General features: G+C 41.2%; 1 protein-coding gene across 5 annotated transcripts in view; it reads left to right on the top strand.

Annotated features, from left to right (window-relative positions):
• Positions 1-18718, top strand: part of CYBB (cytochrome b-245 beta chain) — a 56784-nt gene that overhangs the window by 11162 nt on the left and 26904 nt on the right. For 2 of the 5 annotated variants that reach the window (XR_015704692.1, XM_087757235.1), the window contains exon 1: positions 9051-9485. The exons of 1 other annotated variant lie outside the window; for it this stretch is intronic. Coding sequence is in view for 1 of the 4 variants with exons in the window: in XM_087757236.1 (XP_087613362.1) it covers positions 4086-4909 (824 nt within the window). In the remaining 3 variants the exon portion in view is untranslated. Of the gene's footprint in view, positions 1-4085; positions 8104-9050; positions 9486-18718 lie in introns of those variants that run through there. 2 more of the 5 variants (XM_087757234.1, XM_087757236.1) reach the window with 2 other exon arrangements.

The following is an 18718-nucleotide window of genomic DNA, read 5'->3' as shown; positions in this document are numbered from 1 at the left end:
CAACTTGCCTGTTCGTCAACACTGGTCCTCCAAACTGCACGCTTTTTTCCATTTGTCTCTCTTATAATTATCACTCTCTTCTTCTTGTATTTTGATTTCCGCATTTTTTGTCTTGTCTTCTCATCAGTCTTTTATTTTTCTGGATTCCTACGTACCCTGTCTGTTATTCTGTGTAAATTCTGCTTGGTCAGTGGTAATGAGGTCAGTATCACCTGTGAACATAAAGCTGTTTACCATCATGTTACATTGCATGGTTTGTCCCTTTCAGATCTGTTTAAAACTCGTTATTGCTCCCACTATTGAATTGACCAGTTCTGAAAAGAGCATGCATCCTTGCCTAGCCCTTTGTCAACCAGAGCCATGCTGCATCTTTCTTGTGTATTTCATGGCATTCATTAATTTCTCTGGATGTTTTCTTTTGGATAATCAGATTTTTGCCAGTGTCTGGCATTCTCCAAAATTGTCATTTCGCTGTCTGCCAAGAATGTAAGATCAAGAGAATTAAAGAGAGTTGCAAAAGCAGGACAAAACCTCTAGGTTAGTGATGAAAGACAGAAAGTTTCGGTGACTGTTTAGCATGAAATGCACAGAAATGTTGGATGAAATGCAACATTGGAAACCCGCATGTAATAGCCTAATCTGAGTCCTAGTTCTAGACATTCAGCTCTTTGTTTGGTTACAACGTAACTGGGAAGAAGTTCCTACCTTGTTACTGTACGAAATGCCCAGTCTGACTCTGTAGTTGCCACTCCCAGAACAGATGCCGAGGTCTCCCTTGTACATTTGTGCTTCACCCTGCACTAAATGCTTCAGCATCTCTCAGTATCATGCATTGCCTCAGAGCCAGCTACAGCCTTGCTTCCAAGAGGTGGCTGACATCAGGTCCACTTACATGCTGTTGGGCAGCTATCCAGACTTCTTCACTTAGGTAGTACCACCTGGAGAAGCACAAGGCCAGGAGGTGCCAAAAAGACCTGAGTTAGCGTTAATTACAAAACCAGCTAGCTGGAGGTGAGGGATGCATGACTTGGCCTTTTACGCTTGAAAAAGGGCCTGTTCTCAAGTGTGCAGTACTGAGTGCAGAAGATCCGCTTCCATTAAGAGCGGTCTTTTTGTAAGTTTAAAGTTTTTGTGCTGTTAATAGCAGTCAAGTTATCTTTTTCAAGTGTTGCTTACAGTGACAAAATAATCTCAAAAGGTGGATTTCCTACCATTTAAAAATAAAATTATGCTGCTGCAAAGGGTGCCTTTTTTTTTTTTTTAAATGAAAATTAGTAGCAGTGACTGCCATCTTCAAGAACAGAGGCTTTGGGTTTATGATTTCTTTTCAACTTGCTGGTGTTCACAGTGTCACTTTCCTAATGTTCATGACCTGCGCTTTGTAGGTGGTCTTACAGTTATCTTAAGATGCTTCTACAGTTGCTTCTCCTCAGCTCATTAAGCTCTGACCACAGCATACTTTTCTCATTATTTGAACAACATACTTTGAGTACTTCTTGAGTATTAATAGTTGGCTTTAAGTGTTGAAATTATATCTTAAGGCAAAAAAATTTGTATCTAGGTGTCTTGTCCTAAGTAACAAAATAACTGCCCTTATTTTTCAAGGGTTCTGATTATCAGTTTAGAAAACTATAGTGTATATATAGTAGATAACTTATGATTCTTCAGCTGAATGTAGGATTTCAGTAATAGGTATTTGTGATGTACCTCATCTAGAGCAGAATTCACTCTTAGCAATTTCTGAAGGGGGAAAGACCTGGTCTTGAAAAGACTTAAGACACAATAAAAAACCCCAACAAAGTAAAACAGTGCCTCCCTGAATAACTCCGAGAGTGTGCACCTCTGATGTGTAAGAAAAGTACAGCCTTCTGGGAGCAGGAAGGAAGAAGAGAAATGCTACCTTTGTGAGGACTGTTAGGGGGTTTGGGACTGTTCCAGGGCAAGATACTTTGCCTTTTAAATTTTCGCTTCTTTGTCTGCTCAGGATGAATAAAAGCAACAATAATGTCACCCTCCCACATTTGCCTTAGTGGTTGCTTCAAACCATCTTTCTCACAGACTTAAAAGTGATGTTTCAACTGAAGATTTGGTGACAGTACTGAGCTTTTGCAGAAGGAGCAGGACTGGACTACTATATTAAACCAGAGTCAGCATGACCTGGTTTCTATCAGTGGAGAAATACCTCTTTCGAAGGCTTGAGTTTTTAAGACAAGTTTGAGATTAATATAGAATCCCTAAAATGAAATTGGGTAATAAGATGAATGTCTCAGCCTATCAAAGAAGAAAGCAAGCAGAGTTCCAGGACAGCAGCACCCCGTCCCCAGTGGGTAGGGTTTTTGGTTTCTTTAACTCTGAGAATATTCTTTTGCTTCATTAGCTGATGGAAGTTATTTGTTCTCTGACAGCTCAGCAGCCGGCTCAAAACTACACGAAAGATTTTTGTAAAGGGCCACAGGATATCAAGCAGTATTCTTGACTGCACTTGCTTGCTCTTCTGCTTTCAGCCAATGTTTTCTAAGACATAATGTTTAAACTCAGATCAAGTACAGTGCTGTAAGAAAGATGTTTAAAAACAGACATTAAAAATCTGTGTTAAGCAAGCAAATACATAACCATTTTCAGAGAATATATGCACGACCAAACTGGCATATACAAAATTACCATATAAAATGTTTCTTTCAAAATCATGCTCAGAAATTAGTAACTTTCATGAGGAAAAAAAAACTTACAGTCATGGCTAAATAGCTATAGCAAAGCAGGGAATCCGGTTCATTTGTAGGATATTGACACACAAACTAATTGAAGGCTGCAGAACGCACTGGTTGCTAAACATTGCAAAAGTAATTGACATAATCAGAGTTGGGAATTCTTGATTATTTTGTTTTATCTGATGCAATATAATGCCCTGTAGCATGACCAGTTAGCTTAGGTATTTTTGCTGAAACTCTAAAAGAAACAAATGAATCATTTTTACTGTGCTTAACTCATTTGCATTTGAAGTGTTCCTTGTGTGGACAAAATGCTAAGATTGAAACTAAAAGTATTGATTGGTGGTGCCTAAAATTAGTGCCTTAAATCAGCTATTCAGCATGTTGGGAAAAATTGTGAAAGTAGTACGCAAATGCTAACAAAACTGTGGGCAGTTAGCACTTCTGAACATCAAGGTACTTCTCTGTGAATGCTTATTCTATGCATACAGGGTTCTTATATGTCTGTACCTACTTAATGTAGCAAGACAAGACTCCCTCCTGCAGTGCCAGAAAGCTTTGCCCTTACTGCATCTGGAGGGGAGGCCAGCTAACAACTGGCCTCTACCTTCACCTGCTGCGGAATTTAAATGCTGTGAAACCTTCACTCGAGAGATTCTGGGTAGATGAGAGATACAGAAAGTTGATCTGAATTTAAAGACCTTTTTTTAAAAGGAGCGTTGTTTTTAAATGCATGATATAGATACATGTATAAGGAAAATAGATGTATAGGAAAACACGGTATAGACAGGTTAGCAAATATCTGTCTACGCAGGCAGAAAAAGTGCAGATGATTCTGGGTTTATATTGCTTTGGCTTTCAATTTTGAGCTCCATCACAGAGCTCTTCTGTGAGCTTAGACAATTTGCTTTGACATAGAAATTGACAAGCACTGAGGTATCTGCACGCCCAACACCAAAATTTCAGCTTCTGTTTTGCAGTTCTTCATCTGTACAGAGGGGGAGTAGCACCCCCGTGCTTTGTGGAGTACTGTGAGAGTCTGAGAGCAACTTGGATACTCTTATGACTGAGCTGCATAATTACCAAAGACTGTGTGTATGAACAGCCCGGGTGGGGGGAGGAGGGAGAGACACCGGTGACTGTGAAGTGCCTTTTTTTCTTTCTAGCTACTTGGAAAAGTAACAAATGGAGACCAAAACAGGAGGCAGGGTTAGAGTAAGAACCCAGAACTGTGTACAAGGAGTGGCTTTTCTGGCATTACACCTTGCTGGGAATCCCCAGAAGTGCCAGGAAGACAACTACATCTGCACTGCTCTGTTGCAATGTCTTTTAACTTCTACTAAGCTGAAGGTTCTGATTTGTGTTTTCTCTTTGTAGGTATTTTTATGGTCCTTTCTCTCCTGTCAATTGTATATGGCGCCTTACGCTGCAACATCCTGGCTATTAAGATTAAGTATGATGATTATGATGTCAGCGTGAAACCAGCCGCCTACCTCTGCATATTCATGTGGAGAAGCTTTGAGATTGCTACGCGGGTTACGGTGTTGGTCCTTTTCAGTTCAGTCCTTCAAATCTGGACTCTCCCCGTTGTGCTAGTGAATTTCTTTGGTTTTTTCTTCTACCCATGGATTCTCTTCTGGCAAAGCAAGTCCCCGTTTCCCGAGAACATAGAGAAGGCACTGAGCAGGGTCGGCACTACCATCGTCTTGTGCCTTCTCACCTTCTTGTATGCTGGCATTAACATGTTCTGCTGGTCAGCAGTGCAGGTGAAGCTCAATGATCCTGACTTAATTAACAAATCCCAAAATTGGTACCGACTGACTGTGTATTACATGCTGAGATTCATTGAGAATGCATTCCTCCTGCTGATGTGGTACCTCTATAAAACTGATATCTACCTGTATGTCTGTGCCCCTTTGTTGGTCTTGCAGCTCCTGATAGGTTACTGCATGGCTGTCCTTTTCATGTTGGTGTTCTACCAGTTCTGCCACCCATGCAAAAAGCTTTTCTCATCCAGCATTTCCGAAGGTTTGTTCTCCTGTTTCAAGTTCCTCTGCTTTATTTGCAAGCCTCCCAAATCCACCATACTGATGGACAAGGCAGAGGTGAAATCTGAAAATACTGATGAAGCACGGAGCAGTAGCAAGACAATAGATTCTCAAAAGGCAAATCCTCATCAAAGTGTTTCTTCCAATGCCTAGTGTAACTGGAAGCAAGTAGGTGCCTTTGGAAGGTGGCAGATCACCTGCTGGGAACGCTGTGTATTTTGGACATTGTGTCTTGCGGATGGGATTTCTTTATTGCAGGTGTAGCACTGCATGACGACTGACAAGCCTACCTTTGTGGAAACCTTAGTGTATGAGTACGTGTATCTGTGTGTGCTTGTGTATGGACATAGAGAGCAATCATTGTTTGTAGACTTCTGTTTCAGAGGTTTTTGCACATAGGTTTATTATCACATGCTTATTTTGAAATCATTATAGGAGACATCCTTCAAAAACTGGCCTGATGCTCATCTTACTCAGGAAATCTGAGGATGAAAGGAAATGCATTTTATTTCAGATAGGATGTCATTATGGCATGCCACCCTAGCATGGAAACAGAGCATAGTCCTTGACTATATATTGACTGTAGCTGTGGTCTGCTTTGATCAAATTGCAGACTTTTTTTACACTCTACTCAGTGTAATAAGATAATTCTTCTCTCTGTGGTATAAGAGTTGGACTTCTACAATGCACTGTAGTCTAGGTTGCCAAGAAACAGCCAATTAGCCAGCACTAATACTGAAATGTGACTGTTACTGAGAATGGACAGAGGGGTTATTGGCTTTGCACTCTTTTACTCTTCATATTTGCTGCTTGTTAGTAAGGGAATTAAATTTAACACATTAATTGTAATGTTCTGGAATAGCTCATTTTTCTGACATTATAATTTGTCTAATACTCTGATGTTCTAGTATTAGGGTGGTGTTTATATAACTTTAAATATCTAGAAGTTGGGCAGATGATAGTGTGAACTAGTCACGTAAAGTGCTCTCCAGAGCACATCTCCAGGGAGTAATTCAGCCCATCTTAAAATGTCCTCTAAGGCAGGGGATATGAGTCATTCTCTGGAGGCCTATTACTCTGTGTTAACCAGATGCCTTCACAATTAGTTTTGACTATATGTCTCCCTTTTAGATGGCTGAAGTTGAGACAAGCACTACCCTGCTTGTCAGGGGGTTGATAGTACACCAAGCAGGCAACTCGGTGGCTCGTTATGTGGGGGCAGAAGACACCGAGTCCTTCTTTTTGAGGCTGTGATATGCTATGTTTAGTTTAATGTAAGTAGTTCAAAAACCTCTGACTTCTTTACCTCAGAAGTACCACAGGCTTGAAATCTGAAAGAGGAAATGGAAGTTGTTGACTTTTTCTTCTATGCACTATATCACCACAAATAAAAGTGTTTCTGTATTTTGCAAGTTGCTGAGAAAGCTTTAGCAGATGAACACCCAAGAATTTAGTGGAAATACACAAAAACAATTGTATTTTCAAAAATCAAGTGAAAGCTTTTTGTACTTTGTTTGCTTAGCACCTTGCATTTCTTTTGAGTATTACACATTATGGCTGCTAGTGGAAACAAATAATTCCTGACCCAAAGCATCTCCTAGTATCCTAAGCTTAGCCTTCATCCTATCATCATGGAGGATACGAAGTTCTTCAGTAGGGATGACATCAGCATCATTGTATTAGAAGTGTCTCAGGTTTGGGCCTGAGGTCATTTATAATGAAATATGTCACATGCAATGCTGCAAAGAGCTAAGCTGGTTTTATTTTTTCTTTACTGCACTGTAAATTAATGTCTTCGTACTTCAGTTTTATAATGCAGTTATGGTTTTTAGTTTGCTTAATATGTGTCTGTGTGTGGTATGTGTATGTAGATCTCATTAAATTATTGGTGGGTGGTAATGGGAATTTTTGGCCTGAACTTGCCAATGTACCTCACATATCTGGGGAACACACTAAACATCTCAGTTCTAATTTTTCTCTCTGAGGAGCATAGAATAGTGAAGTGACGCCTTGAAGACACTACAGTATTTCTTTGTACTTCTGTATGTAGAAGTACAGTATAATATTTTTCTGCACTTTTCAGGATGTAGAAGAGTATTTCTTCCCCCCCCCCCCCCCCCAGTAGTGAGTTAAAAGAGCAAGTGAGAATGTAACCCTTGCTTCCAAACCTGCACAGTTCAGCACACAGGGCCAAATTTTCAGGTGTTCTTAGCTAAAACTGAGTATCTGACTTCATAGCTGGATACTCATCAATAATCAGGGAATTATGGTTGTTGCCTATCTACAGATGTACCTAGGTCTGAAATGTTAGTCTTTGCCGGGGGGGGGGAAGTGGCTTCATATGTAGAAGTACTTTATATCTAAAGAGAGAGCTCTCAAATCCTTAAAGCAGACTTTGGACACTGTAAGTCATGGTGCAGTTGTGATCTTGCCATTTGGAAACAGCGGAAGCTTCACAAACCTCAGCTAGTGAAATGTTTGTGCTACAGTGAAGTCAAGAGTAGGAGAATTTACACAGCCAGGAGTCCAGTATGTATACAGAGTGAGTACCATTTAACCTTACATATCAATGATGAAGACTACTGTATATGCATATTTTTAGAGAATGTGCCATATTACTTCCTATTTTTATACCAGTCTCCTGAAGTGCATGAATAGGGAACTGAATATTTAAATCACGGGGGGGGGGGGGGGGGGGGGAGAAAAAAAATTGATTGATTTGTATGGGTTATATTACTATCATATGGTTTTGCCTTAGTTCTGCAGACTAACCAAATACAGTTTAAACACTCCAACGTGATGGCCGTTGCTTTTGCTGTGCCTCATGTCACCACAGCACGGAGTGCCCATTACCTAACAGTATTGCTGCTCTATGTATGTTTTGATCTAGCTGTGCTGGCATTGCTGGTAGAAAGAAGGTATGAGAGGGAGTCATAGAGACAAAGATGCTCTGTTAAAGACCAGTGTTTTAAAGGACAAGCTTATTTTTGTAAAGTGTGCTATAATGCTAGGAGAGGCAGTTTTTCCCGGGATAATGACCGTCTAGACAGTGTTGTTATCAATACACCCAGTGACTGCACTGAGAGAGGGACAGTATTAGCTACAGTGGCTGGTCTCTTGCTGCAAGTTTACTGTAGTTTTACTCTGCTCTATGAATGTTAGAGGCGTATGTGTTCAATGGAAAGGTATAGGGCTACTGTTAAAAACTGTACTCACTTGAGTAGTCCTGAGTCACACAGAGGTTTACTCAATAAGGATTATTCATGTGTATAAGAATATGCAAGATCTGATACACATGCTTTCTTTTATACTTGTAAAACAACACAAATTAAAATGTTGAAACACTCCCTGAAGTTGTGTTGGTATCGGTTCTTAGTCTGCTGCTTTCCGAAATCCAAGGTAAAGGTTATATAGCATGCTGTCGTCTGTTACCACGCAGCGGAAGAAATGTTTTCAGGCAGACCGGACAGAAGAATAATCTGTGATTGATTTTGGAGTTCCTTACTTCCAACCAGTGGTGCTTCCAATGCTGTTTAGCTGGCTGGGATCTCAGCAGAAAATGTTGTAGGAGGCAGGCAGTTTGAGAGACTAGTATTATACAAAAACAGTATCAGTATAGGTTATTTATTGTTAAGATGACAATATTTAGTTGGTTTACATTGGAAATTGGAAAAAAATCATTACCTTAAAAAGGATCTCGTAACTTTTTCCTGCACACTTGTTTCATGCTCATCTGGATTTACTACCTGCTTGTCTCTGACCTTGGGAATAGCCAGCAAAATCCACGCTGAGGACTATTATAGAGGAACAGGAATGCATAGAAACTTTGTAACACATCTAAGTGTTTGCAAATTTTTATATATATATATAAACATATATGTGTATTTTACAAATGCAGGTGTAAATAGATACATTGTAACAAGCTGTAATGTGTGCACATCACTTAAATGAGGAACAATCAGAAAAGGTTTTAGAAGTCCTGGTGGTGATGAACACCACTATCTGCTGGTAAGACCTGCGCTCCCTAAAATATAGAAAGTAATTTATCCCTTCTTACAGATAATATTTTTAGTCTTAAGGGATGATTTTTAAATGAGTATCCAGCATTTTTTTTTTAATCAAACGCAGATTGAAACCTAAATGAAAAACTTCAGATTCAGGCACAAGGTTGATAATTTCTGGGATTTTTATCACAAATTTCTTGATAGTGTCTGAGAGAATCTCTGCTTTTTGTTTTAAACATGGTTTCTTAAAGAAAAGAAACTTATGTGACCACACTGTTTTTCTGTTGTAGAATAACTAAATTTTTCTGAGGGCAGAAATCTGAGGAAGAACAGAGGTTTATACAAGCTTTGTGAAGACTATCAGCTTCCAGGAGGAAAAGATGGGAACTAATAAAATGATTCTACTGATAAGAGAGCTTTCAGCATGAGCTATCTACTTTGGCCTTCTTGCTGACCACTTAGCAAGCCAAGCAGTCAGCATGCTTTAGGCGTGATAAGCCTGTGTATCACTCAGCGATCCACATACCTGCTACCTCTTGCCGTGAGCGTGAAAGAGGACGAGAAGTTGCGGAGATGAAGAGATACAGAAGGAAAGAGGAGGAGGAGGACATCATAAAGTCATGAGAGATAATAGGAGTCACTTCAGTTTAAAGGATGCAGTATGGACTCTACAGGAAATTATACTTCTTGTGTTGTTCCATTGATTGCAGAACAACTTATTTAAAGTAAGTTTCTGATCATTCTAATGAAAGACAGGGTTTTGTTAGACTTGAAAAATGTCTGACAACTAAAATGAACCCTCTTTTAAAAGAAAAAAAAGGTATTATTTGCAAGCCAATCTGGTGACACTTGCAGGCTGACTCAGAATTGGTGAATACCTGGGGTTGGTACACTAATCTAATTTAAAAAAAAAAAAAGGGGGGGGGATTTTTTTTTTTTAATTCTCCAGTAGTTCCTAGATTTTTTTTTTCCTATAGCAGCTGATAATACCTAGTCTCAAACAATAAACCATTTTGTATTACTTCCTCTTATTTGAAGGGCTTATGTGCCAAAGAAAACAGGATTTTGAATTGAGATGTTTGCAAGCCAAACTTCATGGTGGATATTTATAATCCTGTATTTTAAAATGCAGCTGCGATAACTGCCTCTAGTCTCTCAGGAATCATCACAGAAACACGAATATAAAGTAGTTTGGCAGAGATGGTAAGTTTGATTCACTGGAGACAGAAGACTTGAAAACTAAGAAGTGTTAAGGATTATGTAATTTTTTACTGACCAAGAAAAATAAGTATAATAAAACTGTTAGGTCTCTTGGGTTCACCCCAAAACTAAAGTCAAAATGAAAGGTAAGTGCTTCAAAATGACACTGTGCAAGTTTACTGAATCTCTCCCTTGAATGAATGACAACTTTATATCCTGGAAAAAAAGAACAGTTTTATCCTTTTCTGGATTTTTCACAGTTGTAAGGAAAATCTCCTGCCACTGAAATTAAGTTTTACAGAAATGATGAGTGTCTGTATTGAAAAATGGTATGAAAATTTCATCTTTCCGGTGTGAAATTCATATGTGAATGCTGCTATGCGTAAAGGCTTCTGGTCACAGACCAACATTAATGGGTAAACGCATCTAAGCAGGTGATAGATGCTAATTAGCTGGATGTTGCTTACTGAGATTCTTCTGGAATGACATCACAGTTGTAACTTCTTGGTCCTGAAGGTGAGACCTGCTTTAATGAACTAGAAACAGCCCGTCTTAAACACGTTTTGTGCCTTCACGTTCATAATTGTTTAAGTTCCTATTTTGACAGAGCAAACAGTGACAGTGAATAAATATTACAGATGTTAACTTCTGAAATTTCTTTCATCAGCTATTCTTTTCATCTGATTAATGTGCCCTGTCAGTACAGAGCTTTAATCACCCACAGATGCTTTCAGGAAAATGATGAGGGATGGATTCAGATGGAGAAAAATGCCAGAGGTAGTGAAGGCAAAGATTAATTCCTATCTGGCTTCTAGAGTGGGAGCTAAATATCAAAACAGCGGCACAGCACCTTACAGTACCAGTGTTGCATTTCATTGCCTTTATGCATGGATTTGCAGTTCTTGTAAATCTGTGTTGCAGTAAGATGTGCACTAAACTCAGCAGCTAACAAAAAAGAGAGGTGCTTGCAGTTCCTTTAATTTTGCAGTTGGTGGCCCTCATAACACCAGTTATATTCTTTAGAATACATGTCCCAGCTACTCCTCCTTCCTCTCTGCTGCTTTATGGTGGTTGTTTTAAATAGAAATGGAGAAACAAGGCACAGTGAAACACTCGGCTGCATTTTCCAATAGGGCTGCTCTTTAGAGCCAAAGTTGCATGGCCGTGAAAAGGGCTGAACTCATGGAGTGCGTCAACTCTTCATTGCCACATTGCAAATTTTAATAATAGTGGGCAGTACAGTTACTCAAAAGCATGCAGGTGTCATTTTAAAAAAAATTAGAATGAAAAGGAGATTTTCAAAAAGGAGTAGCATCAATTTTGGATCTACAAGGAAAGGAAGGGAGCCTTACAACCGCAGAGTAATTAGGTGTTTCTTAGACATTTTTTTTTCATTGTGTTTGTGGATTATTGTGGCCTTCCTCCCCCTCCCCCCTCCTTTTCTTCTTATTTTTTTAAGCAACAAGGAGAAAAAAGACCAAACATGGGCAGAAGAAATATTTTATGAAAATGATAAAATGTCTTTGCAAACCTACAAAAATGTATGGGGCAACTCAGAAATATGTGCACCTAGATTTACCCACTGGTGTTCTCTAAGGTGCATGGATGCAAGTCCCAGTAAGGAGTCCAGGTACAGCCAGGCAGTGTACCCAGCCTCAGAAACTGAAAGGGTTTCCCTGATCCTTGACATAGCCTAATTTTTTAAAAATTTATCTCTCTTTCTTGTTTGTCTGTTTTAATACCAGCATAGTCTTAATTATATACATTGTGTTGCAGTACACACATTAGTTTCAATTCTGTATCTCAACACAAACAGTTAATTTCCATGCTAATGGTCAGAACAGAAATATTACCACTGACATAATACATGCACTTTGCTTAGCTGATTCCACCTTCCTTATGCATGTAAAGAAAAACAATGAGTTGTGCAATATATCAGAGAGTTTGTAACACCATGTAGTAACTGGCTGGTTTCTGGTTGGATCATGTTTTCTTCATTAGCTGATAAGATACAATGCCCTGAAAAATCAGTGTCTGTTCTTTACAGAAAGATAAAATATAATTGATTGGAGAAACCTAAGGCATTGCACATGCTAAGTCTTGTTCATGGGCATTTGGCTGTGTACATCAGAAATGAACTAAACTACCTTAAAGTAAGAGGAAAGTGAAAACACTGCAGGGGAGACAGGTTATCAGGTGGGAACAGGCAAGGAATGTAATAAGAGAAAAATTATTTCTGCCTTGCTGTAAAATATGAACATCGGTAATGATGTTGATGTTGTGCCATAAAGATGGATGGTAAGGCAAATTCGGGGAAGGCTAAAGAGTGCAGTACCATTAACTTATCAAATGACTCAACTGCCAATTACACGTGGCTCTTCAGCATAATTTGCCATTGGTACAAAATGAAATGGAAGCCCCCAAGGGCCCCAGGCAGGAGTCCGTTAGCAAACACCTACAAATCACTCGAACTATAGCAATCAAGGGCTTATGGGTTTGAGCTGCTATCTTAATAAACCCTACATCACTGTTCTTCCCAGGGTATAACAGCAAATGAGCAGTTGTCTCTTCAAGCGAAAAAGAAAAAGGAAAAAAAAATTGGCAAGGAAAAGGGAAGATTTACTAATGGGAGATCTAAAATTAAAAGCACAAACTCTCTTAAGCATATCACTCATTCACAAGAAAATCCAGTGTACTAGAAAACTAAATGCAATTTTAGCATGTGTAAGAGCATATTTGTATGGAAAAAGTACTGGCAAAGGATTGAAGTATGATTTGGTAGGCCCTCCCTGCCAGGTAGCAGAAGTCTCAGTGAGATGGGCCTGTGTCCCAGAATGCAAAATAAAGTGTCGTAGGCCACTGTAATTAGCAGTCAAAAGCTCTGATTTTGATCAAGGTGGTCACAGTTCCTTTAACTTTAGCAGAAAACTATGGAAGAGAAGAATCTGTAAACCCAACTGAGAAAGAACTGAGGTTATCTCCAGCCTATTGCTACTGCCATGAAAGCCTGAGCAATGGAAATAACAGCATATCATTAAGCCATCAAACCTTATATTAAAAGGTCATAAAAGCAAAAAAGATAATGAATAAGTAATATTGTGGAAATTGTATTCCTCAATCTAATCCACTCAATTTCATTTTTAATAGCGGTTTATCTGGAACTGCTAAAAATGTACTACAGGAGGGAGGTATGTGTGTATGTACAAAGTGCTGTAAACAGTCTTGCAACAGGAGTCTTCCATTAATCCAGTCGTAATTCAGCCTGGAAGAAAGTCATCCCAGTTCATAGCTCAGGTTGTGTGTCATTTGTGTCTTCATTAAGTTTTCCAAAGAGATGGATGGATGCCTCTGAGCTTCTCTTGAGTGTAACTTAAGCCAGGGAGGGCTTTGCAAGCTACTTTGACAAGTGTCCAAGTTATCAGGGCAAATCCAGAAGTAAAAAAGCTTTATCATGACAAATGAGCAAAGGAAAGCATATAAATCCAGTGACTGTGTGGCTGGAGCAGCGTAATGCTATATTAAGAGGCAGTTTAAGTATGATTTAGCAGCATATAGGCTTCCTGCCGAGTCTTGGCACAGGGACGAAGCACATTTTAGTAACTTAGCTGAAGGATAATTTTTAAGCAAAAGCCTGTTCCTTGGTGCCACAGTTCATTGTGTCATGTTATCTTACTTAGACACATGCATAAAACATGACATCATTCTTCAGTGTTTCCCCTGCTGATATTACTGAAAGCTAAAAATCCTCGGTACAAACAGGACTGAGCCAGAGGCTCTATCTGTCAGTTGTCTGGTCATGGACAGGCATCTGCTAACTGAACTGGGTCACGCTGTCACCCCCATGCTGAGGACTGGGAGAGAGAAAAATCAGCAAAAACCTATCACAGCTCTCATTTGTATTTTATAAGAGAAACTGCAGCAATGTGAAGTAATATAGACCTGTGTAGTTAGGGTGTAGGCGCTACGGTGTTCACACCTGGGCAGCTGTTCCTGTGTGTGAATGGGGATACTGGAATACTTCTATGGCTGTGTAGTTATATTGATGCCATTTCTTCCACTGCTGTAACACATACACTAAGACACTGAGCCAGCCAACAGAGCGAGCTGTATCAGGGCATGGTGCAGGTTTAGCTTAGACCTGGGATTACAGAGCCTTCTGTGAAGTGATGGCTTTTGTGTGCATGTGCATGCTCCCAGGCTCCCCGTTTAATATCATAACATGGATCCAACTCTAGCCACTGTGTAAATGCAGTAAAAAGACAGACTCGTTTTCAAAAATTGTTTTTTGAAGTCAAAGATGAGAGACAAGTGATAGATGTGGAGCAATAGGGAAATCCTAGCACAAGGCAGCCTGCCTCTCTCTAGCACCAGATGGCTTGTGATGAGTCAAGTCTACTAGACTTTCAGATCCATCAGGGAGCACATAGCTGCAAAAGTCAGCAGTCGGCCATGTGAGTGGGAGCTGGGATCCTGAGCAAAACAGTGAGGAAGTGGCATTTTTAGTTGAAAGAGGAAAAAAAAGCCATTGTCTGGAGACTGTAGGCCATGGTGGTCAATGAATCAATGCTGTGCTGATGTTTTACCTAAGTTTCACACCAGTGACTTTCATTCTTGTTTCTGACTTATTATCACCTAAAATATTTCCCTGTGGAAGTGATGATCCCTGAATAGTAAATTAGCATTTAATACAAAATGTAAACCTACATTTACTGACAGTGGGCTTGTTTTCTTCCTCAGCTTTTACAAGTCTTTTAGAAAAATTTCACAGACTCCCCAGTGTCTTTAGAAATACTGCACGTAGCCTAATGAATGAAAATGTGCCCCAAGAGGCACCTAAGAAAAATCTGCCTCGCCCCTTACCACTGCCCACCACCCTGCACGCTGCACCAGCATCCCTTGGGGAGCAGAACAACAAGGTCTCTCCCCAAACAAAAGCACACGAGATTCACTGCCAGAATTGGTCCAGGGACCTCTGCAAAAGGCAATGTGCACAGACTCACAGGGATCTCACTCCCCAATGCCTGGCCCAGTCCACTAACACCATCTGAGCAGACCTCTCCTCTCATGCGTTTTTAAATGGACTCCTCTTTGCACAGGACGGTCTCGGTCATGAGCTACTAAAGCACAGCTATAGCAGGCTGCGAGGCACCTCACTTATTTCTAGTTGTGGAAGTGGGGATGTAAACATGTGCCAGGAGTGATACAGTTCTAGTGGATCCTATTTGGAATTAATCTCTGGAGGTCCTTTCCCACACTGTGATCATGAGCTGTTAATTAGAAATGGGATTTGACATGCCAGCACTGAAAGAGAGATCACAGGCAGGGGAAACTGTAAGAAAGAGATTTTGAACAGGGATGCGATAGAAAAGGGGACACAAGGACAGGTGCGTATGTTGGGAAGGTCTGGGAGCGAATGGGCACATCTCCTCCAGCACCCTCAGCTGAACTGTACCCCACCAGCGATGTGGGGTGCCGGCTCCTGGTGTGGGGCCTGGGCCGGTCCGTGCTGCCCAGCGGGTGGCATCGCCGAGCCGCGCTGCCGCAGCGTGCAACCCTCAGTGCAGTCTGGGGCTGGTGAGCCACCCGCCTCCGCTAGCTACAGCTCCTCTGGGGACGTTTCGGTTTGGTAGGGCTGAGTTGGAAGTTTTCTAGGCGGTGCATGATAAGAGCATAGGAGAAAACGGCCCTCCTTCTCACATCTTTCAAGGCGTTTTCTTGAGTGGAAAATTGCTGGTCAGCAGATTCTGGTGAAGTCCCTCTCTCCGGGCAGAGAAGAGTTACAGCGGGCTATTGCTGGCATGTGTAAAGCTAGTGGATCTGAAGCCACGGGAAGAGAAGTCTAGCTACACAGGGAGAAACAAATCGATGATAGTTGTTTTCCAGTCCCAGAGCCAGACTAGCAGACCATAAAGCCTGGTACCCTGCCGAAAGGCTACAAGCTGGGCTCCTCTCCCTCAGTCTCACACAAAGCCAGGTTATTTTGGTCTCTGCCTTTATGCATGGGAGGTTATCCTATCCTAACTTTACTCCAGCTCTACCTGGAAACTACTGCCAGCTTAATATAATACAATTTCTATCTGTACTTACGGTACATCACTAGTGATGGCTCTTCCTTCCAATAACATAGCAGTGCGCGGCCATTCTGGCCCGTTTTGTGCTAGTGCTGTTTGACTTCAAGCCAAGACTGATATGGCCAATAGCATGTGGATCATACATGGATTTTTTTTTTTACTACAGCATAGGGGTTTCATGATCATTGCAAAAGGCAGTGTGAGGAAGTACCGGAGCAGGGAGCTACATTCAGGGTTATACTGTAAAACAAAGACATAGGAGGATCTGCCAGTCCTCACTGCAGTCTCACTGGCATTTTTTTTCCTGGCTTACATCTATATGCTTTTCTGCCCTCATTTCAGCATGGAATCATTTATCCTGTAAAGAAAACAGAAAGAGCAGGAGTGTCAGACTATGTCATTCCCTTGAGTGAAGGCAAGCGCATTCACAGTGACAGCTTCAGGCTACATGTGAAGGCAGCCCCTTCAGGAAAGACAGCTTGACAAGTCTCTTGTCCGCTTCTTCCTCTTTGGTGTAGAATCAAGGGAAGGTTGATAAACAAGGATTGCACAGCATTCAAAATAAAGATTTCAGCCTACAAAAATAAAAGAGGCTAATCAGGGTCTCTCCTTGGCTTTGCTCCGGCTACATGGGAAGGAGCTCAGCAACCTCAGCTCAGGAACATCCTCAGCAATGCAGCAGCCGGGTCTCTTTCACTCTGTTCTTCTTATCACTCTCTCTTTTGGGGTTTATATATGCAGAATTTTACATTGTCCCTTTTAGGAGGCAGTTGTGAAACACCTGGGCCTATTGCAACTGTCTGGCATTAAATCTGTGCAGGAATATGCAGAACGCTTGCACAGAGCAGGAGAGGAACTAAATTAATTCCCAAGCAAGGGGATAAACTTACTGCAAGGAAATGCAGAACCCCGAGACCTGCATACTTTTGCAAAACTGTCATACTGCAGAAGGATCACTGTTCACCGAACTTTTCAGTGCAAAGAGGGATGAAAAATGCTGTGTGTGATCATCTAGCTTGAAAGAAATTTTAGAAACAGAATGAGATAGTGTTTCATTTTTTCCATACTCCAGTTTTACACACTCCTACGTAATTCATACACAGCTGCCAATGTTGCCTTTTCTTGTATAGGATGCATTTTTTAAATTAGATCGAAGTATAAAACATGCAAGTCTTCCTAATATTATAGCAATGACGTTTCACTCATTCAGAAGGTGCAAGCGCCAGAATTAAATCAGGGGTGACGCGTGGGTGGTTTTGGTACCAGTTCTACTCACACCTGGCACTTGCAGCAACCAGGCAAAGTTCGCTGTGCATTGTCCCATCACTTTTGAAATTAATGAGAAAACTCACAAACATCAGGGAGCACCAGAACTCACCAGCTGTGGAAGGGCCCAGCACCTCTACTCTTTCTTTTGAGTTCAGGCAGTGAGATCAGCTATGTGCATTTGATAATTGCTAGGCTGGGAGTAGCTGAAATATATTCTGTTTAATGGCCTGTATTCAGGCTGTTAAGAGGACGTCAGACTTTGCGACTGCTGTGACTGATCTAAGATCAGCCCCTGCTGGGTTTGTGGCCTGAGCCAGTAAATCTGTGTTTCAGTGGCTCTGGTGCCTGAGGAGCTTCCAGGCAAGGCAGGGCTGGCCAAAGCTCAGAACATCCCGGATGCCTGCACTTGCTCACCCCAGAGAAGCTGTAAGTAACTTTAGCCTGAACTAAGGGGCAGCAAGAGCACTGCCGTTTCTGGGCAGGGAGAACAGGCTAGTCTTCACAACAAGAATGGACATCCACAGATCAGAACTGCTGTCCTCCTTTCCTTCCCCAACCACTCTAGCTGTTTAGCTCCGAAAGGCTACCTCCATAAACAGAAATATGGGGGACCAGACCCTCTGCTGATATCCATTTGGGACAGCCATCAAAGCGACGGGTACCATGTGAGAGCCTGGCCCAACACAGAGCCTGTCAAATGAGATTGCTGCAAACCCCATTTAACAGGTTTTGAAGACTTCATTTAGGTTTTCAGTTACTGCAGCTTGGGAGGCTTCTGTGGAGGAAGATGATTAAAACACTGCCAATCCTGCCTATGTGAGGAGGTGAAGGACTGCTCTTCAACCCTGGGCTATGTTTGAGCTGTTACTTCTACATGACTCAAGAAGGAATAATAATGCAGAAGTCACCTGCATCATTCAGATAGCTGTGTTTGTCTATTTGTTTTAGAAAGATGTAGAAATGTATGAGTTTGTTTCTGCAATGGATCTTTGTTCAGCTCCCAGTTGTCACCTTATGGAGGGCATATTCCAGGAGAAATTGAATGAAGGCAGTCCTATGCTGGAAGTAGAGGCAGGAAGAGAGCCGCTAGCCAGAGCACAGGTATTTACCCCAGCTCCCCTCATCTTCATTTCTACATCGTGACCAAATGTCTCATCACTGCCAGAATCAGGCCCTAAGGAAGCTTGTTTCTGAGTGACTCCAGAGTAAGGTAGACTGTGCTGAGTCTCTTCTCTGACGGCCCTGAGTCACACAGGTTTTATCCCACCTCCAGCTCTTGCCCTCATTACCTGTTCGACATCTTGCTTTCAGTTGCGGATCAGATCAGCATTTACGCTGGAGAGCAAACTTCAGTCATACAAACGTGATAAGAAGCTTGCTGTTTACTCCAGCAGGTGCAGGATCAGGCCTGTGAAAAT

The sequence above is a fragment of the Nipponia nippon genome, unplaced genomic scaffold (assembly GCF_047370975.1).
Source record: "Nipponia nippon isolate SJK-2023a ecotype South Korea unplaced genomic scaffold, ASM4737097v1 scaffold_2, whole genome shotgun sequence".
Taxonomy (NCBI): Eukaryota; Metazoa; Chordata; class Aves; order Pelecaniformes; family Threskiornithidae; genus Nipponia; species Nipponia nippon.
This window is presented reverse-complemented; position numbering and strand designations above follow the sequence as displayed.